At 47.4% G+C, this 24,947-nt stretch overlaps 1 protein-coding gene across 13 annotated transcripts in view; it reads right to left on the bottom strand.

Annotated features, from left to right (window-relative positions):
• Window positions 1-21,241, bottom strand: part of DNM3 (dynamin 3) — a 182,154-nt gene extending 160,913 nt beyond the window's left edge. For 4 of the 13 annotated variants that reach the window (XM_068690746.1, XM_068690749.1, XM_068690750.1 and 1 more), the window contains exons 1-2: window positions 21,041-21,240; window positions 3,161-3,234 (exon numbers count right to left, since the gene is read on the bottom strand). In XM_068690746.1, coding sequence (XP_068546847.1) covers window positions 3,161-3,234; window positions 21,041-21,186 — 220 coding nt within the window. In that variant the 5' untranslated portion in view covers window positions 21,187-21,240. Of the gene's footprint in view, window positions 1-3,160; window positions 3,235-21,040 lie in introns of all 13 variants that reach the window. The other 9 variants (XM_068690740.1, XM_068690738.1, XM_068690736.1 and 6 more) reach the window with 6 other exon arrangements.
• Window positions 21,242-24,947: the final 3,706 nt, after the last annotated feature.

Here is a 24,947-nt window from a genome sequence, read left to right as displayed (position 1 = left end):
GAAGCAACTGAGTCAAAAATATGAGGTGAAGACTGAGCATGCAGAACCGTGACCCTACCTACAGGGCTGCCAATGGACTTCTCTGGGACAAGTAACGAGTGCCAGCCTCCCACTGCCAGAAGACAGCCAGCTTGGAACCTCAAATATTTACAAGATGGAGATGTTTTGGTTTTTTCCTCCTCTAGCTGGTACAGTGCTTTATCAAATGCAGGCCACATTTAAAACTTCATTTGAAATGCAGCTGGGCAGTCCCAAGAAGACACAAGAAAAACCCTAAGTAGGACACTCAAGAACAAGAGAGAGTCCTTTGAAGGACTGTACATTTATTTTTAATGTACATATTTTAACTTATTCTATACCACCATGTATTTCTCAAACTCATACATTATCACACTCAAAAGAAAATAGGCACAGCTGCTGAAGACTGTCTTGCCAGGTGTAATATTTAATTAAAACTTCTGTATTTGTTTCCAAAATTTCAGCTGAGTACAGTATTTGCATGGGTGTGGAAGTGCAAATGACAAAGCCACATGTAACAAAAAAACTTGTCACAGTGATTAGAGGAAGTCAACAGGTCACTATAAAATAGCTTTGCACTAGTTACACAGAATTTTTAAAAAAAAACAATGTAGGCAAAACTTAAAAAAACAAACAAACAAAAAAACACCTCTATGTCTTAAGAGATGCACTTCTTAGTATTGAATTGTTTCATGTTACCACCTGCATACTCTCATTTTTAAAGCAGAGAACAAGACCAGTACTTTACCCAGATATTTCAGGTCCTTTCAGATGCTGGAGGGTCCCGATAACTCCTCACAGCCAAACCCTGCTGTACATTTCCATGACACCTCCAAGCCAAATATTGAGTGGCCAAAGTTTTCCTCTGGGGTGTGCACAAATGCCTCAGCTGCCAAACTTGAATCCTTAGTGCAACCACTCTAGGGTAAGTGAAGCTTTAACCACTTCCAAAATGAATCTAAAATATCTTGCAGTCAGGTCTCCATGCCTACCTCTTACGGTATATAGAAAGCATTCCCCTTCCCCCAAGGAATAATGAGATTAAGAATAGTTATTTTTAAAAGAGTCGAGAAAATTCCTAACATTAGAGACCAGCCAAGCTTTTTACAGTAGCAAGAACCTGATAATGTCCTCCAATTACTTTCTATAGCATTTTAAATAATTATGAACTTGATAAAAATCAGTCCAGCATCTGCTTCCTGTAAAAGAACACTGTGCTTCTCTAAGCAGTTTTATTTTCTCTCTTTAAAATTAGTTCAGAAAGATAAAAGTGGCTTAAAGATAAGGATATTTAGAATTTGACCACCAAAACCAACAACAACAAATGGAGCAGTTTAAAGAAAGTAACAAAATAATCAAAGCCTGTATTTTCAAAGGTTTCTTGGCACTGAAGCACAACCAATAAATATACAGCATTTCCCGAAGGGAGAAGTATGTCCCAGCATCCAGGAAACAAGAAATTAGGTGGAAGCTCACTTTCTCAGATTTTTGGAGTTCTTGCTGTGTTTTTAAGTTAAAATGAAAACAAACAAAAAAAAAATACTTCATAGCAAGGAAGGCACTCATACAAAAATGGAGATGTCTATCTAAAGCTGGTAAAATTATGTGAATATACTAATGGAGAAAAAAACAGAAAGAGAGAGAATCCCTTTAACTGATCATTTAATCAAACAGACAATTATGATTTTACAAAATAAGGCAATACAGCTCAGGCAAGGATAAGTTTAGGATGTGGATGTCATGGAAGAAGTATTCAACCACCTCAGGTTAGGAGTGTAAGAGTTGGCTTACTGATTCTTCTGGCCCCACAGTTTAGCCATTTTGTTAGGAATAGCAGCATAGAGCTTGATTCTTTTTTTTGTTTTTCTTCTGCTCTTACATGATGCTGGGAAAATTAGACAAAGATTCTCCAAAGCTAGATTTTATTCATGCATTTCAGCATCTTCTGTCAGGGCTCTAAAGCCAGAGATGCAGCAGTGACAAGAGCTCACACCTCCAGCTTAAATGAATTTGACCTTTTTGTATATATAAAGCACAGTACACGTACTACACACTTGAAAACTCCCAGGTTTAAGATGGGAATACATAAATAATGGATTCCACATTTTTTCTTTTCTCTTCCATAGTATAAGACTATGGCAAACTTCATAGAGGCATTGAAAATAAAAGCTTTCTTTACAAGCAGTAATTCAGAGAAAAATTTAGAGCCTATGCAGACTGAAGTCTACCTTCCTGTAAATGACAAAGAGACCTTTAAGGAAAAGAACACGCAAAAACTTAATTAAATCTCTCACACAGAGACAGATTGAAGTTCTACTGGAAGCTTCAATTTTATTTCTTCCTGAGTTTCACAGTGTTTCACAACTTAAAGAGCACTTCTTTTCCTTTTTAAGGCTGATTTGGATGTAACTTCTTTCTTTTTACTATTTTAAGAGGATATCAACAGTAAATCAGTGATATTGTTGCTTACATTGGTTTAGAATGGAAAAAAAGTGAATGACAGAAAAACTGTTTATAAAATATGCCAGAGAACCAAGCTACATAACAGCAGACAAAGCACCACTTGGAAGAGTACGAAGTTGGTAAATTCCAATGACAGGTCTCAGTACTTCACGTAGCTCAGTGGGATACACATGCTGTATTTTTATTTTGACCAGACAAATACACAGAAGCCCAATTCTCACAAAGGCTACCTTCTGCTCTACTTAGTGCAGTGAGTCCAACTAAAAAAGACAAGTCACGAAAACAAGCTGTGTGGAACCAAATCTATGGCACTGGAGCAAGAGCTGAAGGCAGAAATACCATAATTCTGGGGTGTTAACACAATTGAAAAACTCATCAAGAAATGAAAAATCAAAGTTAATTTTTAAAACTATTTGTATGTATTGTTTTTTCTCCTCTGCCATAATTTCTATCTTGGACCAAATTGACTATGTGCTCTAGGATTTACACTTTAATGATTTATCAGGATAATGAGATTGATTTTCTTGAGGGTACAATTCCAAAGCAGCAGGCCTTTGTTGCAGACAGTACAGGAGCATCTCTCTTCACACTGCTTAAATTTTTGTGGACTTTTTTTCTCCTGCTGAAATACACACCAACACTTTGTCAAGACATTAAATTGAGAAGCAAGAGCAGTTACCTGTTTTGGCAGTGACAAGTTGCAAGACCAATGGTCTTCTTGTTACAATTCCAGAACCTCGTGGAAGAAAATCCCTAGAAATATAAAAAGAAATAAGTTGTTACAACCCAGAAAAGACTGGCCAGTTTCTAAGATATTGGACTAATTTGGAACTTCCTCTGTACCTTCAGCTGCAATGAAAATGGAAAGTTGGTGGGGGAAGATTTACATCAAGCTGTACAATAAAGTAGGGCTGTTAATTTCAATTTGAGATAGCAAGGGGTCAACAAATACATAGCAAAATTAAATTACCAATCTAGGAGCATTACTGATTCTCTTTCCTCATGATCATCACACATAGTGTCTCAAAACATACAATTCATAGAAAGAGTATCAAAAACAATGCCCACATTTACTGGACTCTCCAAATAAATGTGTCCTACCCTCTACTCCCTTTGAACATACATAGAGAATATAGACATATGAATACAAACTCTAGTTAAACAGAGATAATGCAAAAAGCATCACACACAGAGTAATTTAAATCCACTGTGATGTTTTACAACATGTAAGCTAGTTGTTGTATCCTATTGCTTTCTCAAAGGTGCCAAAGTTTATCAAAAGGTCTATCACAATTTCTTTTACCTATCAACTGGGAGATGCCTGTCTCACAGCAGAGTGCCAGCTACAGATATTTTCTCATGGGGAAGAAGAGAAATTCATAACAAAAACATACTCCTTTTACTGTTTGTATTGAAATGACAGTAGCCTAGGGTATAGAAAATGCGTACCAAGATGACAGTTTCATACTTGGATTTTTGATTTATTTTTTCTCTTTAACAAGAAGCTGAAAGGAATTGCTATTCAGGACAAACCGATCGCTTAAAACAAACTAGGGCCCTTTACAATACCACGTGAGGCACTAAAACCCTTCTTCAGGGAGTTAGAGGATAAAAAGACTTACCGATTTTCTGCTTCAGACTAAGCACAGCCAGAGATCAAGAACGCCACATTAACACAACTCCTAGTTACACAACGCTGACAGCAAAATTGCAAAGAAATGAAGCCAACAACTTTCAGAACATTCCCTTTCCCTGTCTGCAATAGATTGCATTTGATAACCCTCTCTAAGAAGTTGAACTACTGTCAAAAAGCCCATCGTCTGTTCGAGCAAGCATGAGCAGAAAGCTGGCTGAGCTCCCGCTCGGCGAGGGTGATAACCACCTGAACAGTGAATGGCAGGAGGACACAAGGCTTCTGCTCCAAATGTACAGTCTGAAGCCAAAAAAATGACAAAGGGTGAGGAGAACAAAGTGTTCATAGGGAGAGTTTAGGAGAAAACCCAATAGGCTGGTTTATCCTGGAACCAAGCAGCAGTGCTGAAGTGTCAGCATCGCGGCTGCAGCACTGCATGAATATGCAGAGATACTGTAAGAGCTGGGCATATCAGAGTGCTGAATACATATTTTACCTGTATAAAAAAAGAAAAAAAGACACTGACCTCAATTTAAAATTCTGCTCCCACAGGGACAGGGAATTTTTATTACTATTATTTTCAAAAAATCTGGAATTTCAGCTTTAACCACAAGGCAAGGGCATCCATGCACTTGCTCTGCACAGCCCAGATCAGGTGCTACAAACAAACACAGAAAATCTCCTTCTAGAAAAAAAAGCAGTTCTTTAAATACACAGAAATCAAACCTAAATCATACTTTTCACTTTTTTAGGAAAAGTAACATGGTACTGCCTTACAACTCCAGCAGTGAAACACATTAAACACTGTGCTACTGCTTGTGCAGAAACGCCTGCTCTGAAATCCACAGGACAGGATGAAGATGCTTTCCCCCTCCCCGTGGTCTAGAAAGCATTCTTTCTAGAACGAAGAAGGCTGTTCAGGAATAAGGCTGGGAACCAAAGCCACACTCCTTTAAAAGTCGTGCATCCTACCAGAAGGATCAAGCCACTTTTACATCTTGATTCTCAGAGCGTTTCCAGCACAAGTCCCTCTGCTGACAGCCGCTGCCCCAGCCCAGCAGCAATGCAGCTGTGACGTGATGAGCTGGAGGCTGGCAGCACAGCCTGTCCAGTGCTGCCCAGCCAGAACTGAATAGATCAAACACAAATGAGATGCAAGCAGCCAAGCGGTCAAGAACATCACTTCAGGAATTCATCAGCCTTAGAACCCGCTCATCTGTTGGAATACCATTAGATATTTTTAGGGCCAAATAGTTTTTACCCTAGAAGCTTTAAAATCACTTATGTATTTACTTAATCAGTAGCTAATACTGGTCATTTCCAGTGTCAGAAGTCTGAACAAGTATATCCACTAAAATGTTCATTTAACATGCAAAGGTAAGAGATGTTAGTTTGAACTTGACTTGCTAAAACCCAGGTCTCCAAAACCGATGTCAAAGGATGGGGAAGCACATTATTAATGGCCATACCAAAACACTATCAGTTTATAGCAACTCAACAATTAGGGTCTGATCTTCCCTACAGTGGTTCAGGTTAGAATAAGGAAAAAAGGAAAGATCACATCTCTACGTGCCATCTTCGCTTTAGGATACCACCTCCTCTAATGCTCAGGAAGCAAATAAGCTGAAATAGCAATTAGACAATTCATTAATGGGAAGAGTCCCATGCAAGGGAGAGGAATATCCTTTTAAATTTCAGGAAGGGGTGAAACCACAGCAAAATGATGAAAAGCTAACTAGGCAGGGGTTACCTTCAACGAGGCTGTCTAGTTATAATGCAGGACTATAGCTGACAAAGGAAAAAAAGTGTATCAAAACCGAAATAGAACCATATTTCTCTTACAGAGGAGCATAAATCACCCATCTAAATCTATCAAACAATGTTGGCAACTCATCTCACAGAAATTTTTCCACACCCCAAAGTCCTTTCCACTCCCGTAACCTTCCTCAGTGCCTTCCACAGGCCGCTAGAGGAAACAGCGCGGTAGCGAAGGCACCGGCCTTCATTCCCAAGGTTGGCCAAGGAATGCAGTGCAGCTTCAATTGCAACAGGAAGCAATTAGGCCAAAAGTCAACAGTTTTCCTGGGCTTATTTCCAGCAGACCGGTCATTGTTCCCTGACTGGCACACCAGGAGCACGGCCATCTCTCAATCTGTCGTGCAAAGAGCAGGCGCTCCCACAGCCAACGCGCCTCCAGTTCTGCAGCAGACGTGTGCTGCGCCCAAGTACTACAAAGGGCTTCTGTTGTTTTTGCATTTATCAGTGCTACACAACAACAAAGCAGGAAAAAACACGGTCCAGGCCTACAGAAGAGACATTAAGAATTGCTAACGTCTTTCCTCAGGTTCACTTTTTCAAGCCCATTAACCAAAACCAGCTATTTTTCTATACCGAAAGGGTTGTTAGGCATTGGAACAGGCTGCCCAGGGAAGTGGTTGAGTCACCATCCCTGGAAGTCTTTAAAAGACGTTTAGATGTAGAGCTTAGGGATATGGTTTAGTGGGGACTGTTAGTGTTAGGTCAGAGGTTGGACTCGATGATCTTGAGGTCTCTTCCAACCTAGAAATTATGTGATTCTGTGATCGGTACTTCAGTTTTGACTGCTTTAGCCTTGTGAATTGCTCTGGTTTGGTTTCGTTGGTGGGGTTTTCTTTTTGTTAGCGACAGACTCTGACCCTTGGAGATCTCGAGAGAAAACGGGTCGAGGCAGGGTTGCATGGGGCAGCCTTTCTCTCTGGCAAGCCAAACGGCCTGGGGGGGAGCCAGCCCCAGAAAAGGGGGCCCTCAGCCCCCCCAACCCTCGTCCTTGCTCCACATGAGGGCATCTTCCGGGCCTCTCCCAAGGCAGCCGCCTTCGGCCTCGCACGGGCCGCTCCATCACAGAGCTTTGCCGAGGTCACAGTGGCCACCAGCGGGCCCGCCCTTGCCCCGGGCCCTATAAAAGGGGCCCCCCTGCCCCTGGCCCACCACTTGCTCAGCGATTTGGTCTTCCGAAAGCCAGTGGCTGAAGGAAGGCCAGAGTTAGGAGCAAAGCAAGAGCGAGGCGAGCAGCAGCCCTTCTCAGTGCGAGGACAAGAAATTGTTCCTGGGACCACTGAGGAGGATGTCTGGCTCTGTGTGGATGCGCCGTGGGTCGAGGGCCAGCACCTCCAGCACAAGAACCATCAGTGCCCAGGAGGTGTCTGGTGCCCGGCCCAGAGGCTATTATCATCAATATCATTGGAGCCAAAGCGATGCAGGGAGCAGGCCGGCCCCTCGGAGGGACAGCAGCAGCAGGCCTGGGCCTAGCCGGAGGTCCAGTGATGACGGAGAGCGTGGGTTGGAGGGCCACGGGAAGCGGAGCCGTGCCCAGCGGTCAGAACATGATGCGGGACCCAGCCGTGGCCAAGGGAAAGGAAACAGCAGGAACTCCGTGAATGACAATCAGGCGGAGAACAGAACGGACCCGAGGCCCGGAACTGGGAGGCGTCCTGGTGCGGCACCGTGGCCGGAAAACATGCCCAGTGGAAGGCAGCCTGTGTGGGCAGTCCCTGCCAGGGACTGGCTCGTCCTCCAACCCGCGGAGCCCATGGAGGTGGGTGCACGAGACGAAGAGGAACCGATGGAAGTGGACCCACCTCAGCCACAACAAACATGGGACTCCGCCGGCAGCTCTCTGAAAAGTGTCATCAAGGAACACCGGCAGCTGTGCAGAAGGGCTCGGCAAGCTCCCTATTCCGCATCGCCCAGGCTCCACTCCAGGCATTAGCCTGGAGCCACATGGCAATAAACACCTTTGCCAATTCTCAGAGGTTGTGTGAGTGCTTCTTTCCCATCCGGCAGCCCTTGTGCGAGAGGTGGCAGCCCTTCTGCGCAGAGCCTCGAGGAAGAGCCCAAGAGAGGCCCCAGCTCCCTTCGGGCTGCTGCGCTGGGGTGACAGGAGGAGTCCCCGGGAACCACCTTTAACATTTGTAAAAATAAACCGAGGGGTGAAAACAGTAATGTGTGAGTAATTATAGCTGGCTAATTTCTTACATTAGGAGTGAGTTTCTATATCGGAGTAATTGGTAATGACAGACGTGGAGAAGGCTGAGGTACTCAGCAACTTCTTTGCCTCTGTCTGCACAGGTAGAAGGGCTTCCCCCATCTTTCATTTCCCTGACCCCATAGATGGAGGCTGGGGGAGCAGAGTCCCACCCAGTGTAAGCGAAGAGCAAGTTCGAGACCAGCTGATGAATCCAAAGAGGTACAGGTCTAAGGGACCTCTGTTGTGCTTTGCCATTCTGAACCACCAACCAGTTTTATCCACTACTAAAGCAGCATACACCGTTTTCTACATCCCACTGATACTCAGCTACCTGATGAGAATCCCAGGGTCCTGAGGGAACCGGCTGATGGAGTTGCCAAGCCTCCCTCCATCACAGCAGGGAAGTCCTGGTAGTGGGGTGCTGTCACTGGGGAGTGGAAAAATGGAAACGTCATGCCCCTACTCTTCAAGAATTAAAGGACTGAACAAAGAGCACTGCTCTTCAACAAGTAAAACAATGAGGAGACATTACTTCTCAGAAAGAGCGGTCAGGCATTGGGACAGGTTGTCGAGGGAGGAGGTGGCGTCACCGCCCCTGGGGGTGTTCAAGGAAAGGTTGGACGTGGTGCTTAGGGACATGGTTTAGTGGGTGACATTGTTGGTAGGGTGATGGTTGGACCAGATGATCCTGAAAGTCTTTTCCAACCTTATTTATTCTATGTTTCTCTAGTTTCATTTCCAAGTTAGAGGTATCTTTTTTTCCTGTTTATTCCCAATTGAAAAGGACTTTCTTGCTCTGACTGTGAGCGTCCTAAAACCCCCCTCTGTTCCTGGACTTGCCAGCAGGACAAGGGATTTACAGGATGGTGGCTCAGTTATCTGCAGAGCAAGAAAATTGAAATTTGGCTCTTCTTTTTGAAACTATAGCTGTCTTTTCCTTCTGCGTGTCATGAAATCTGCCATATGGAACGTGCTTTGGAAGGCTGATTTAAGTGTTGGTGAGTGACTTCGTTCAGATAAATTGAATTGAGTTTAGGTATTTTTCATGCTTCAGGTTGAGTGCCCAGGTCTTTTTGATTATTTTGGGCAATCTAGAAACAGAAGCATTGCTGTCACTGATAGCCATGAGATTCTTTGGGCATTGGAAGTGATGCAACATGCTGGACCTTTGAAAAAACAGGAAAGAAAGAAGAGTGCATAGTGTCTTACCCCCAAAAAACAGAAGGCTTTGATGGCTACTGTGGCTGTCTTATTTTCAGATAAGCTCGTAATATTAACAAATACCAGGAAATAAACTATGGTTGCTACAGAATGTAAGGATTTACCTTAACTGATGCTTTATCTTAGCACAAATAACATTTGCAAGAATAAGGGGGGGAACATGAAGGGTAGAGGTTAAGCAAGTATAAAGTAGCACCCTTCTCGTTGGCTGCCTGCCAGTTCGTACCCACTGAAGATCTGGCCCAACTTGCCTCTAGTCTGTTTTCCATGTTACTGGGGAGCCTACTTTCCTCCTTTATTCTGGTTTACCTTTCACTTCACGTAGTGTTTCCTGCATTACCCAGCAAAGTGTAATTGTAATTTGAGTCTAAAATTTGAGTCTTGATGTTTGAGTCTTCAATGGAGGCACGGAAAGAAGTGTTAAGAGCAGTGTAAACAGCTTTTCCCTAGCCCCATGAAATTTGAGGGCATAATTTACCCTTTAAATTTTTATATTTGCTTAGGAGAAGCCTTTAGCTGTATGCATAGTAAAGCGTTTTTCCCCCATGCTCTTGTTGGATCACTATGTTGCTACAAGTTGATAGGTAGGTAAGATGACCTGAACCTGGATTTCTACTGAGGAGCTTACAATATGTAACTGCTTAATTGAGTGAGTTCTTTTAGTTGTTTCTTTGCCTAATTTCAAGAGCAAATTAATACTTCTCGGTAGCAAGTAACCTGGTCTTCTACATGAACAGTTTACATCTGAAAGCTTGCCAGGGCACAACTTGGATGCCTAAAGCGTGACAGAACAGAACCAACCAACTCTAGTTTCCTGGAGAATCTCCCTAAGGACAGGGCACTTCTACTCTTCGAATCCGAATCGTTTAGGTTGGAGAAGACCCTTAAGATCATCAAGGCCAACCATCTACCTAGCACTACCAAGTCCACTGCTAAACCATGCCCAAACTTCTTTACCGAAAGGGTTGTTAGGCATTGGAACAGGCTGCCCAGGGAAGTGGTTGAGTCACCATCCCTGGAGGTCTTTAAAAGACGTTTAGATGTAGAGCTTAGGGATATGGTTTAGTGGAGGACGTGTTAGTGTTAGGTCAGAGGTTGGACTCGATGATCTTGAGGCCTCTTCCAACCTAGAAATTATGTGATCGGTACTTCAGTTTTGACTGCTTTAGCCTTGTGAATTGCTCTGGTTTGGTTTCGTTGGTGGGGTTTTCTTTTTGTTAGCGGCAGACTCTGACCCTTGGAGATCTCGAGAGAAAACGGGTCGAGGCAGGGTTGCATGGGGCAGCCTTTCTCTCTGGCAAGCCAAACGGCCTGGGGGGGAGCCAGCCCCAGAAAGGGGGCCCTCAGCCCCCCCAACCCTCGTCCTTGCTCCACATGAGGGCATCTTCCGGGCCTCTCCCAAGGCAGCCGCCTTCGGCCTCGCACGGGCCGCTCCATCACAGAGCTTTGCCGAGGTCACAGTGGCCACCAGCGGGCCCGCCCTTGCCCCGGGCCCTATAAAAGGGGCCCCCCTGCCCCTGGCCCGCCACTTGCTCAGCGATTTGGTCTTCCGAAAGCCAGCGGCTGAAGGAAGGCCAGAGTTACGAGCAAAGCGAGCGCGAGGCGAGCAGCAGCCCTTCTCAGTGCGAGGACAAGAAATTGTTCCTGGGACCACTGAGGAGGATGTCTGGCTCTGCATGGATGCGCCGTGGGTCGAGGGCCAGCACCTCCAGCACAAGAACCATCAGTGCCCAGGAGGTGTCTGGTGCCCGGCCCAGAGGCTATTATGATAAATATCATTGGAGCCAAAGCGATGCGGGGAGCAGGCCGGCCCCTCGGACAGACAGCAGCAGCAGGCCTGGGCCTAGCTGGAGGTCCAGTGATGACGGAGAGCGTGGGTTGGAGGGCCACGGGAAGCGGAGCCATGCCCAGCGGTCAGAACATGATGCGGGACCCAGCCGTGGCCAAGGGAAAGGAAACAGCAGGAACTCCGTGAATGACAATCAGGCGGAGAACAGAACAGACCCGAGGCCCGGAACTGGGAGGCGTCCTGGTGCGGCACCGTGGCCGGAAAACATGCCCAGTGGAAGGCAGCCTGTGTGGGCAGTCCCTGCCAGGGACTGGCTCGTCCTCCAACCCGCGGAGCCCATGGAGGTGGGTGCACGAGATGAAGAGGAACCGATGGAAGTGGACCCACCTCGGCCACAACAAACATGGGACTCCGCCGGCAGCTCTCTGAAAAGCGTCATCAAGGAACACCGGCAGCTGTGCCGAAGGGCTCGGCAAGCTCCCTATTCCGCATCGCCCAGGCTCCACTCCAGGCATTAGCCTGGAGCCACATGGCAATAAACACCTTTGCCAATTCTCAGAGGTTGTGTGAGTGCTTCTTTCCCATCAGGCAGCCCTTGTGCGAGAGGTGGCAGCCCTTGTGCGCAGAGCCTCGAGGAAGAGCCCAAGAGAGTCCCCAGCTCCCTTCGGGCTGCTGCGCTGGGGTGACAGGAGGAGTCCCCGGGAACCACCTTTAACATTTGTAAAAATAAACCGAGGGGTGAAAACAGCAGTGCGTGAGTGATTATAGCTGGCTAATTTCTTACATTAGGAGTGAGTTTCTATATCTGAGTAACTGGTAATGACAGACGTGGAGAAGGCTGAGGTACTCAGCAACTTCTTTGCCTCTGTCTGCACAGGTAGAAGGGCTTCCCCCATCTTTCATTTGCCTGACCCCATAGATGGAGGCTGGGGGAGCAGAGTCCCACCCAGTGTAAGCAAAGAGCAAGTTCGAGACCAGCTGATGAATCCAAAGAGGTACAGGTCTACGGGACCTCTATTGTGCTTTGCCATTCTGAACCACCAACCAGTTTTATCCACTACTAAAGCAGCATACACCGTTTTCTACATCCCACTGATACTCAGCTACCTATGTTCTTCCTCACTAACTCCAAGCAGAGACCAATTCTTACAATCAGACACCACTCGATCCCTCCCCTCGTTAGTTACAGGAGAGCAAATGCTTTTTGTTTTGGCACGCCTGTCAGGCAACACAATCTCCCGCAGCTTTGTTCGCTGACTGCAAAACCTCAGCTTAACATAATGGGGCTTACATGAAGACGTACAAAATCATTAATCCTCTTTATTGAAGACCAATGACACCTATCTTAATTAGGCATTCTAGGCAAGCTAAACACATTAAGATGCTGTGGGTTTTTAGCAATCTTGGCTATGATAGTTCTTAAAGCTTAATACCAGTCTTTCCAGGGTTTTTTTTTGTAAACCACCCAGCAGAGATGGTGGCATCCCTACCACCACAATTCAGTGCTAAGGTCGCTTTCTCTTACAAAGTTTAGTCTCAGGTTGCAGTAAGCATTCCTTCAAGGTCGTTTTTCCTTCACCTGAGAGGGGAGCTGAACTGCTGAACCAAGGTGCAACGCAATACCCAGGAGCAGTAACTACACACTGCAGCCCACACAGCTGGGCATGCCTTCAGGGGTTAGAAAGGAGTAGTCAGCAGTTTGAGGATGTCTGGATCTGAGGGGATAAATTGGCCTCCTAGCTCCAACGCCTGGCGTCTCTGAGAAGCCATGCTCCAACCCAGCAGCATCCCTCACTGCTGAGCCAACGCAGGGACTGCTCAATTATCCGACCCATCCCTCCCAGGTGATCATGTACAAGTTGAACCAAAATTCTCCCTTTCTTTCACATGAGAAAAAAAAAAATCTTGTGGCTGTTACCCAGCACTACAACCTACCAGACTATAACATCTCTTTGGGTCTCCTTCCCCTCACTGCTTTACAGAGCTGAGACCAGCTACACAAAAATCCAGAGGGGGAAGGTACAAAACCCATACCTGAACATACAAAATCCTCACCCAACCCCAAACCATAGGAATACGGTGAGCATAGACTCTGAAGGTAAGAAATAAAATACACTAGCTGTGCACCTCCACTACAGCTTGTTCTGTGACAACACTCAGTCACCATCATGATGAGAAAACAACATTTGAGATTCCCTCCTTCTGCAGAAGGCTGGAAACAGAGCAGGCTTGGATGGACGCTGACATTGCACGCCTCCCACATCTGGAAGATGCTTTTCCTAAGTAGCAGCAGCTCTTCTGCTCAACGAGCAAGCAGAAATTATCACACCTCCCCATGAAACATTACTGGGCTATGAGAAAATCAGTGCCAAAAATTACTCCAGTCCCAGTGGTGAAGTCTTCCATTAAACAGGACTGGAGTCGAAAGGTTCTCCAAAGGAGGGGATGTTTGACCAGAAGGTACAGACCACCAATGGTCCCCCAGATCTATTGTCATATTTTGGCAGCATGGGGCATACCTTACATGGCATTTCTGCACTGAAAAAGACAAGCTTGCTCACTGAGCAAAGTAAATGCACTTCCTAGTATTAAAAAAATATGTATCTATTATGTGATAGAAAGCTTTAAAGTCTCAATAACGTTTACAGGCCTGAAAATTTGTCTCACACAGCTATGAAAACTTGCCAGGCAAACCCAGAGGAGTGCTAAGATGAACAGTGCTCTGTTTGCAGTGATTATGCTGGGCTGTGGGCTTGCTGTATTAACAGATCAGGAAGCTGCCAACGTGCAGGCTCGTAGGCAAGCCACTGTGCGCACGGTGCATCTGTCCTCCCTGGCAGGCGTCCAAAGCTCTGCTGCATCACCCCAATTCCATTTGTGAAAATGCCCTTTTCTCTCTTTCTCCTTTAAGATTTGACAAAAGCTTCCGGAAACAGCGGTGCTCCCCATCAACTCCCAGCCGGGGGGCAGGGGGAGGAACCACCAAACACACACACACCCAAAAACAAACAGCAATTCTTCCGATTTTCACGGCGGAAAGAGTGAAGCCGGCTTCTCAGGACAACCGTATTTTCCCTAATCAGATATGGTTGCTCTTAGGAAGGGACTCATTTGCATACGTTGTGAGAGCATGAAAGCCCATCCAACCTCAGGGTGAATACTAATGCAGCAAGATTTGGTGTCTCTCCACGAGGAATGAACAACAGAGATTCCTTATTCCATTTAAATTGCTGTCGGTGCACTGAAGCTTTTGGACCACAAGCACTATTAACAATGTTTCTTCAAAAAAATAAAAAAGATTTGAGCAAAAAGTATTCCTCTACAATATAATCAAACAGATTTTCTGATTGCAAGGGTTAAACAGTAAGCAACGTCCCCAGTCCTGTGCACATTTCAGCTGCACGAAGCCAGCCGCTACGTAATTAATGATTTGCACTTTGCAAATAACTCACCTCTGGCTACTCTGCTGCTGCAGAACTTTGAAATAATGCAGATTTCAGTGCTACCATCAAAAACCCAGACAAAATAAGCTTCTGCTTTTCCTCCCAAATCACCCTGCCCTGAACTCAGATCCACCAAGACAGAATTTTTAAGCAGGGGTAGGGAATATAGCAGGCAACCTGCTATGCCATGTCCCACTCGAGTCTAAAATCTCTGCCTCTTCAGAAGCAATGTGAAAATGCATTTCTTTTTTATGTCAAACATGTCAAACTGTGCAATTACCTTCCTTTGTACAAGGCAAGCCATTTCAGATCATTTTGCAAAGCTTAAATGCAAGCAGATTCAGTTTTCCTACTCCCCCCTGAATGTATGGAGGGAGAACACAATGGGAAGTGCTGCACAAAGACAGCCCGAATTTATAGACAGAAAGACAGCAAAAAGAGAGAGGTGGCAGGGGAGGAGCAACTCCTGGGGCTTCCCAGCAGTGACAGACCTTGGGGACCTTCTGTCAGCATTTGTGGAGCACCTGGACAAATTAACAGGTGAGCACCCAAGGGCACAACATCGCCTCTGATAGATTACGGTAAAAATGCCTTCAGCAGCACAGCTTGGAGCAGGAACCTCACCCGTTTCACCCACTCGTGCCACAGACAGAGAGATATCTTCCAGTTACTCCTGCCCTGCCTATTCTCAGCAGGGGAGCTCACACACAGACCATTTTGGAGCATCCTGTATAGATAAGCACTACCGAATACACGTGTACATCTGTAGGCAGCTGTGCTGCACGTAGTAAACAAGGCACCGAGTGCACAAGATTAGTCCAGCTGTGATTATATCAGCTGTGAGGGCAGACATCGAGCCCTCTTACAGCTAGGAGAACTCCTACGTATCTGAAGAAGGAGATCTCGGTGACTCTGCACAGGAACTGGGATGCAAAAATACTATGCTAGGTATTGAATTAAAAGCATAACTTCCTCGCACAAATTATGAAAGCTGACATTATCACTAGATGCCTTGGTTGAAAACCTCTCTTATCTCCAGCTCCAGTCTCCTTTGCATCCCAGAGGCTATCACAGACAACAGTAGTTGGCAGTACATCAAAGCCCAGCACGCGGTTAAATGGGATTTGCTCCTCTCTAGTTCAATAATGCTGCCTTGTTCGTCTCGCTGCAACTTGCTGAAGAAAAAGATGCAAGGTCACAGTTAAATAATGCTCATTTCCTGCTCTCAGCATATTTACACTACAGGCTTTACAGTGCAGACGCACAGCATTAAAAGGGCTCCTAGTAACCCATCGCACACGAGCACAGCGAACAAGGGGAGTTCACAGGCTTCTATTTACCAAAGGCTTTACTTTGCAATGCACTGCTTAAAAAAAATAAAAAAATAAAAAATGGATTCTGCCCCTCTGTGCTTGCAATCTAGGCAAGCCTAGGCAGGCTTTATGTAAGAAATGCATGAATCCTTCAAAGATTATCAATTTGCTCAATAATCAACCGATGGATACCAAACCCCAAACAACGACCAAGCTGTCAGAGGCAAACTGAAGAGCAGCAAGGGTTTCGTTCTGGAAAGGAGAAAGGCTGCCACACCTGAGCTGTACGAAGCAGACCCACCACTCAGTTTTGGTGTCACACAGATATCTAGAGCAGTCGTGACACAAAGCAGAAAAAATGCTCAACAGCAAGTTTTAGACTACAGTCACAGACGTTCCACGCAGATTTTAAGATGAGATGCTAACCTTGCCTTTAAAAATAGAAGGAAATTAAAAATAAAGGAATAAAAAAAATCTAAAGCCCACCTACAGAGTAAAGATTGCACGTGCACATGGATATAGATGCGAGTAATGCTTAAAAACCAGCTTGAGGTCATACAGCAAGTCAGAGGCAGGCAGGAGAACAGCATCCTCACTTTGCTTCCCTGCTGAAGTCCATGGCAGCTTCACTTCCTATGTTTACGGGGAAATGTCAAAATAATCGTATCGCTGATATCCATTTATCTAAACTGAAAAGCGGTGTTTCCTATTTTGTCTACAACGGCAAATTACACAAGTCTGAACCATTACCAGAAGCAATGCCCTTCAGGAAACAGCAAGACAACAACCGGGCGCGTTATTTGTTGTTTCCAGCGCTGCCAAACGCCAAGGATAGGGCTTCTTCCTGGAGGCAGGGTGTAGCAGGGCTGTCGAGTTAGAGTCAGGCAATCTGCTGAGTTCTCAGAAGTGCCTCTGTGCAGTTCTTAATATGGAGGAGTTCAGGTAAAAAGCAAATTAATACATACAATCTTGGAAGAAAAAAAAAAACAACATAGAAACCTCACACTGGAGGACAATTTACCTTTAAAAAGCAGAGATGGACTGGACTTCCCATAACAACTGCAATTGAATTTGTACCATGGACTTCTCAGAAGGCATTCAAGATGAGACTTTATTAATTTTTTTTGTTTTTTTTGGTGAGGTTTGGGGTTTTTCTGAAAGCTAGGTCTCAGACTTCCAATGCTAAGCTTGCGATCACTAAACAAGTACAACATACTAATCGCCTATTAAATGCCAAAGTTATATTAAGACCACGTGAATTCTCATAGGTACACTTTACAGAAGAATTACTTACGGATTTAGCATCGCTGTGAACTGCTTGATGCATGGGACTTACAAGCAGAATACAGGTCAGGGCTCCCTATACCCTGCCTCACTACTGAGCACAGCTTTTCTTAATGAACAAGAGATCTTTTAATCAATAAAATTAAAGTGCCACAGATCCTCAAAACAGCTTTCAAGGTTTCAAGGAAAACTTTTACTTTACATATGAAAAAATTAAGTCAGCATATTTGGTTTTAACTATGCATTTGTTTTACTTTGTTGGTATCAGTTCTCAAGACCAGACATAAAACTGAGCTTAAAATCACATCAGAGTTATACCCGCGGACGAAACCTGGCCATCGATATCACATCTAAATGGCCAAGTTTGTTTTCCAACCTCTAAATGTAGACAAAGTATTTGGGGAAGCAACCAAAACGAGCCACTGTCTCACTGCTACTCTCTCCACTTAATGGAATACCCAGGAACAATTCTTGCTTTCAGTGCACTGGAGTATTTTGATAACTAGACTAATAGGCTCAATGCAGCTGTACAATGGCTTAATTAGTCAGGAAAAGGAGTGGCTGATTCTCATTTCCAGAAAATCCTTAAGATTAAAAAAAGAATACATAGCGCCACACTTCAGTCCGCGTCTCCTATTGCTTGGCTTTCTCATGCCTGTTGCACACAGAGGTGAACTTTCTGTAAAAAAGAAGTTTGTCTGTCAATGACGACTAGTAACTAAAAGAATAAAATATTTGCACCGATTTAACCACAACTCTCCCAGGAAGCAGGCAAAGCGTGTGTCTACTCTCTTTGGGGAAATTCTCTGCTTTGATGGTCAGACTGAAACTCCTTTCTCTTCCCCTACTGACTCAACGCAGCCTTTTCACCACCGCCATCTCAAGGAATCAGAATGAGCTCAGCACACGAGGAACTGTATTTGGAATAACAAAAATTAGGACCTATTTCATAATAAATAGCTCTACACTAAGCAGTGGCCGTACAATCATCAAAAATGTCTCAGATCAAAAAGCTGCAGAGCTGTTTTGCAAAACCAGACCTCAGGCTCTTAAAATGAGAGTTCTTGGTTGATTATGACTGACAGGCTCACAATCAGGAGCTCACATCTCTTATAAAACAATTATTTGCCTACACGCAGCTTATACCGTATTAGGCGGAAAAGGAAATAAATAGCTCTCAGCTTTGAAATTAAATTATTAATTTCTCACTATCTGCTAGAATAAAAGGAGGCTTTAATTCAAATCTGGAGAAAGAGGCCCTGACAAGATAGCTTGCCATCTGTGCCTTTAGTTATCTCGAAAGCCCATTTTGATACATGGAATAAGAGAAAACGCTCGCTCTCCGGACATAGTTTCCAAGGATTGCTTCCTGCCATTTGTTTTCTTGTAAGAAACCCTGCTATTATCAAAAGCAAGATGTTCAAAAAGCACAAATGACGTATAGGGTCACAGTCCTGTGCTCAGCGCAGGCATGCAGCCAGGCCAGGTAAGGTACCTCCTACAGGACTCGGAGCTTGCTTCCCCTTGGGGCTTTTCAATCTCTCCCACCAGCTTCCATCACGACCGTAGTAGACCCTTTGCTTTAAACACTGCTTCAGCGTTTTATGGGCACATTTACTTATGTCACAGGGAGAAACAGGTAATAAGAACACTCATTCCTACCATGCTCTTCAGACAATGCCACTTCCTCAAACGCGAGCCACGAGCTCCACGCACGAAGGTCTAACCCATAAACGCAAATGGCTCCTGTCCTCAGCTGTCCTCCGGAGTCTCTATTTTCATCCAAACACAACACCCAGAAGTCAAGGACTTCAAACAGAGTCCTTGACTACCAAAAGCAGTAAGATCTCACTGCACACAGAGGAGCAATAAGCGCCGAGTACCTTGGTGATGTGAACCCAAACAGGGACGATAACTGTCACACTGGGAGACCTGACACAGCCCCATGCCAGCTCCACTCCAAGCCAGCCTCCAAGGATACCCACAGGCCTGGCTGTCACACAAGTGCTGAAGCAGGCACACATGAAGAACTCATCCTCGTGAAATACAAGCGCTGAGGTAGATCCCACGAGCAATCTAACCACCAGGATCTAACAGGATAACGCAGCCTGGCCCAACATGTTTCCTGCGCCATCAGGCTCCATGCAGGAGCTCCAATACCACCTGCGAACTAGCAAATCTGTTTCCTTTGTCCACGTGGAAAAAATAAAGCCATTCTTGCACAAGCAAAGACCCTGGGAAGCGCTGAAGGAGACACAACAGCCTCGTGGCTACCGACAGCAGAGAAAAAACAGCCTGGGCCTGCAGTTAAGGCCCTTCCTAACCCCATGGCACCAATTACAGCTATTCCTGAAAAGGAGGAGATCTTAGCTGTCCCTCTGAAGGTTAAGAGTTCAAACTCCACTAGTGATAACGATTCATGTGGTGAAAAAAAATAATACATAAGAGTTAACACTCAAATTTCAGAGCAATGCTGGGACTATTTCGTTTTGACAAGAATTTCAAAGCTGTGGTACTACTATTATCATTTGCACTGTGCTTAAAAACATCACATGCAACAGACTACAAACAAAGGAGTGCAACACGTCTCTACATCAAGACGTGTTACCTCTACAAGGCACATTAAGACAGACACAGACACAATAAACTGGTTTTCAGAGATCAGCTTCATTACCCTGTAAAAACAGGGCTGTCCTAGGAAGAGGTACAGAACGTTTTGCCTGCTGACCTGACAACCAGAAGCCCTCTTCCAGTCTCATGGCTCTTTACTCATCTGGTGCTGAGGGCTCACAATCAAGTTTTCACGACTTAGCAACCAACCACACATCTGCTGACCACGCACACTCGCTCAGCCTGGAGAAGAGGCACGAGCAAAACATATTTACGTAAACCTCACGGAACTAGGCTTGAAGTAATGCATTTTAATGTCACGTTCACAACAGGCTTCAAAAGTTGGCAAGCATGGAGGTCCTACAGACCAGCTGATGCTATATCTGAAGAAGTTCCTGCATAGGACAACGATGGGGAACTTGGAGAGAGGGTTGGAGACCGCAGCTCCTGCATGGCAGAGATGCCCTGGTGCTTTACATGCGCTGGTAAACTCTGCTCTGAAGAGCCTGTGGTAGCGCCTGCAGGGTGCGTGGCAGTACGCAGGCGCAAGAAGTCCTTGCCCTCTGCTTCTCTCCATAATTCCTGCTCGAAACATTCACATCTTGCTCGTGCAGCAGGCTCCAGCCTCTTGTCCAAACAGCCCAGACCAGCCCAAACTTCTCATTTCTACCTTTTGTGCTACCCAGGCTCGTTTGGGCAAGGGGGCGAGCAGGGGTACGTGGCACCCGACAGGAGCGGATCAGCCTGTGGATCAGATGGGGATCCCCCAAAATCTGTGAATTTGGGATTCCCCAGGCAAGGAGCAAGACCAGGGAGCTGTGACCTTCCAGCAGGACCCAGGAGAAGCCACCAGCACCCAGCCAAGCCTGCGAGCCCAGCACCACGCCACCTCACACACAAGGAAGACAAGAGGCCTCTCCTCCCCAACGCACGCATTTTGGGCTGTTTCATGAACACAGGGCTCAAAACCTCGACAGGTTTTAAAGATTTGCTGGAAGAAAACTCTGAGGATCCGCCTGCCGGCAGGGATCTCTGGAGGCTTCAGGAGCGCTTGGGAAGCGGGATGCTGGCAACGCAGCCAGCATCAGCAACGCACTACAGCCTTCGGGAGGGAGACCGAGACATAACACGGCCGGAATAAACCCCAAACCCAAAGCGAACGGACCCTGAGGGGCACCCGGGCGGCGTTTTCACGCCGAGCACCGCGGGGGGGACCGCGGGGAGGGGAAGGAGGGAGGGCAGGGGCCGCCGCCGCCTCACCTGGACACGCAGTTCTCCAGCACCGAGCTCTTGCCGGCGCTCTGCCCGCCCACCACGGCGATCTGCGGCAGGTCGAGCAGGCAGCTCTGGCCCAGCGCCGCGAAGGCGTCCTGCAGCCGGTTGACGAGCGGGATGAGCCCCTCCATCCCGCCGCCCCGCCGCCCCGCCGCTGACAGGTAACGGCCGCCGCGCCGCGCATGCGCCCCGCAGCCGGACCGCGGGGGGGCGTGGCCTCGCCCGGGAGGCCACGCCCCCTGCCGGCGAGGCCACGCCCACCGCGGCCGTGGCGGGAACCCCGTGGCGGGAGCGCGGCCACGTGTGCGCCCCCCGCCCCGCTCCTATAGTGGGGTGCTGGTAACGGGGGGAGCTCGGTTACCCCCGCGTAGGTCACGACCGCAGCCTTCCGAAGCGCTGCTGGGAGCCAGCAGAGCACCGCTGCCTTCCCGTGAAGGTCTTCGAGGCTTTGCTTCAGCGCCGTGAGGAAGAACTGCACTGGGTTCAATGGGAAGCACACGCTGAGGCTGCGCTGAGCACGTAGCACGAGACTTATCTGTGATTGCTGGCAGCAGTGACAAGGCAGAAATATCCCAAACACAGGCTTTGGAGCCCTGCAGCGATGGTTATCCTCTGTATTTAGCCAGACACCGGTCGTGCTCAGCGTGACTAGCGAAACAAAAGGGAACGACTGCGAACATCCAAGTGGCTGACAGGCACTAATGAGCTGGAGCATCATCAAAACTTCTTGGCCGGGGCTCTCAGTTAGTGTAAAAAAGTGAATCCCTACAGCTGAACAGCTTCTAGCCATAAACACAAGAAGGGAAGGCAAACTGTACACAGATAACTGTGTGGGAGCCGAGCAGCAGCAGGAGCCCCCAGGCACATCCATTCACAAAAGGCGGATTTGGGAACACGTTGCCAGCACCTCCTCGTGCTCCGAGCAGCAACCCACAAGCCCAGAGCAAACAGCTGTGTGAGCAGCACACTCTTGAGGAACCCAGTGCCCCGTCAATGCCTACAGCCCTGGGGGTTTGGGCCTAACTGCACACACGTCATTAAGCCCCTCTCCGAGGTAAGAGCTGGACTTGTTCTGGTGCCAAGCAAAGAGGCCATCGGTCATCTCACCAGGAGAGACTGTGCTTTATTTCGGGCTGAAATGTTTTTATCATCAGTATAACACAGGCACAGCTTGTGCAGAGGTTGCTTTGTCACTGCGGTCAGATCACCCCCCCAGACATCAAGGCAAAACCTCATGAACCTTTCTGTCTAGATGGGGCCCGGGGTTATTGACATAATTATGCCAATTAGCAGCATGATTCTCTTCTTCACGCTCCCGCCTAAGCAGGCCATGCCAGGAGGCACTGGAGTAGCTCTTTGGCCTTCTGCCAGCCCATGGGTTCCTGCTGAGGCTGGGAGTCAGGAACAGCAGCATCGCTTTTTGGCAAAATCCTCCTGGTGCGAGCGTAGGAGCGCTTCTTACCACCCCAGTGAAATAATTACGGAGCAGCCTGGCAATAGGGCCTCATCCATACAAGGGAGAAATGACCCCTAGAAAAGGGAGGATTCCTTGGGAGCGATGCTGTGCACCCCTGGAGCTGGTAACCTGAGGACCTCTCCTTTCCATTAGTTTGCTTTTTAATGGTCTTTGTTTCCTTCCATAATTTTAAATAAATAAGGAGCTAACTTCTATTATTAGGAAGACTGAGTTATTCCCCTGAATCTGAGAAGCTTCCAAACCAAACACCATTTCTGCCTGAGCTGAATTAAAGCCACTAAATGACGTGCTTGCCCTTGCAGCTCCAGGACTTAAAAAAAATCCAATATCCCCCCCTAAAAGCCAAGAATACAGATTTCCCACCTTGTGGAAAAAGCATGGACACTTGCGTTATGCCTGCACGTGCAAACAAGGGTGCCCGTTTTTCAAACAGCTCCAAGAGATCGGCAAAGAAGGAGGAAGGAAGGGCACTGAGGCACATCTTCAGTTACCCTGCACTCAGAGCTGTGCCCCACAATATTTATCATTGCCTTTTGCCACGTGTTGGGCTCAGCCAGGAGCCCCGGCTCCCCTGGCACGGTGGGCAGGGGGCTGTCACCTCCAGATGCCACCGTTCCTTTCCCACAACCAGCTCTCCCTTAGCAGGCAGCGCGATGCTAAAAACGGGGACGTTCAGAGCAGGTCCCCAGGCTGCTTTATAAATACACGCCAGCGCAATTCCCTGCACGAGGAACGGGTTATATATATGAACTGCCACAGAGGATGCCTGCAGTGAGCAGCTGGGCACGCTGTCCCTGCGAGGAAAGCAAGCAGAGCCCAGCGGGGAGCAGAGCCCGGCCGAGCTTGCTTCCTCCCCCGGGACACGTTCAGAAGAGGCAGGCTCCTTGATGCGTGATTTTCCCTTCTCTCCAGGGACCTTCCTCACCTCCTCCTCGGTTCAGAAACCAACCCGAAGCCTTGCAGAGCTTCTCACGCAGCCGATCTGCAGAAGGCAGCAGGCAGCGCAGGCACCAAGCCCCAGGCTTTGCTCAGCGCCTGGCTCTGTGGCGCTGGCATTGCCGTGCCAGTCAGCATCGTGCCCGGGCATCTGCCAGGGAGGAGAGCTCAGAACGGAGACCTTGAGGCTGCAAAAGATAGAGGGAAAGCCAAAGAAAGGCTGTGCTGCACTGCAGCCTGCAGAGAGGATTCCCTGCAGCTTTCCAACCCAGGGCACCCCGTGAAATGGCAGCAGTCCCCTGCTGCAGCCTGGCAGCACGCCTCCTGCCTCGGACACAGAGCCAGGCAAGCCAAGTGCCTCCCCCAGGGAAAAAATTCATGGGGAAACACTCCCCAGCCCTGCCACCCTTCGGGACACGGCTGATGCAGCCCTTTCTGTGCTGCGACGGGCTCACGCTGGCACAGGTCTCTGCAGCTGGAGGTCTCACGACCAGCCCCGAGCAACCCCGGCTGGTTGCAGGGTCAGGACGGAGCTGCTCCACGATCTGCACAGGGCTCTCTTTCTGGGCTGGGAAATCCAGAAAGGAAAGAAGTCAGCATCCCCGAGCCCGTCTGAGGTTGCTAAGTGACAGCAGCGCTTGTTTCTATCCCCCCTGTTTACAGTGTGCCCACGCCTGGGAGGAAGGAAGTGGAGACTAAAGGAGGTAAACAGAGCATACATTGCCAGGGCTCCCAACAGGAACGGGTGCCAAACGTATACGTTATCTGCACGTTACGGTGACCCTGGGAAAAATTTACTACCCGCCACTTATTCCAGCTGCGGAGCACTTTTACCTGCAAAGAATTTCAGGTATTCGCAGCATGCGTTCATTTGGCACTTTTTGGGCTGAGATGCATTTCTGGAGCAGCGTCGCAGGGCTGTCAGGGACTGCAAGGGCAGCTGCAAGGAGCTGGGATTTCATCGTTACTTTCTGCCTAATAGATGGCTTTTGTTTTTCCAGCAGGATGTGGCATTACGCAGCAGTTGGGAAACCCGGCAGAAACACAGGGCTGGACAAAGGAGGGATGAACGCATCCTTTGTGCGAGCTGCTGCTGGGGAAGAAATGAGAGGGTTTAGATAAAATAAAGGGCGCACACACTAATCTGTGCCATTGGAATTACGTTGAGAATTGGAAAGGGAGTTAAAAATAGCCCAAATGCAGCGCTGCTGATCCAGCTGAGACATTTGCCATCGCCGAGCTAGATGGATAACAGACACCCTTCAAAAAAAAAAAAGGTGCTTATCACAAAAAGAGATTTAGAAATGAACAGCGTGGGGGCAGACAGACTTGTGCACAACTCGAGCTCCTGCCTTGCCTCTGTCACGGAGCAGAGCTCGCGCGCTGGCCCTGATGCAGCGCAGTGACTGCCGAAATGGGAACACGGCACCCAGAGCTGCCACGGCTGATCTGCAGCAGGGCCAGCCAGGCCTGAATTTG

This window comes from Anas acuta, chromosome 8 (genome assembly GCF_963932015.1).
Source record: "Anas acuta chromosome 8, bAnaAcu1.1, whole genome shotgun sequence".
Lineage (NCBI taxonomy): Eukaryota > Metazoa > Chordata > Aves > Anseriformes > Anatidae > Anas > Anas acuta.
Note: the sequence above shows the minus strand (reverse complement) of the source record. Positions and strands in the feature narration are given on the sequence as shown.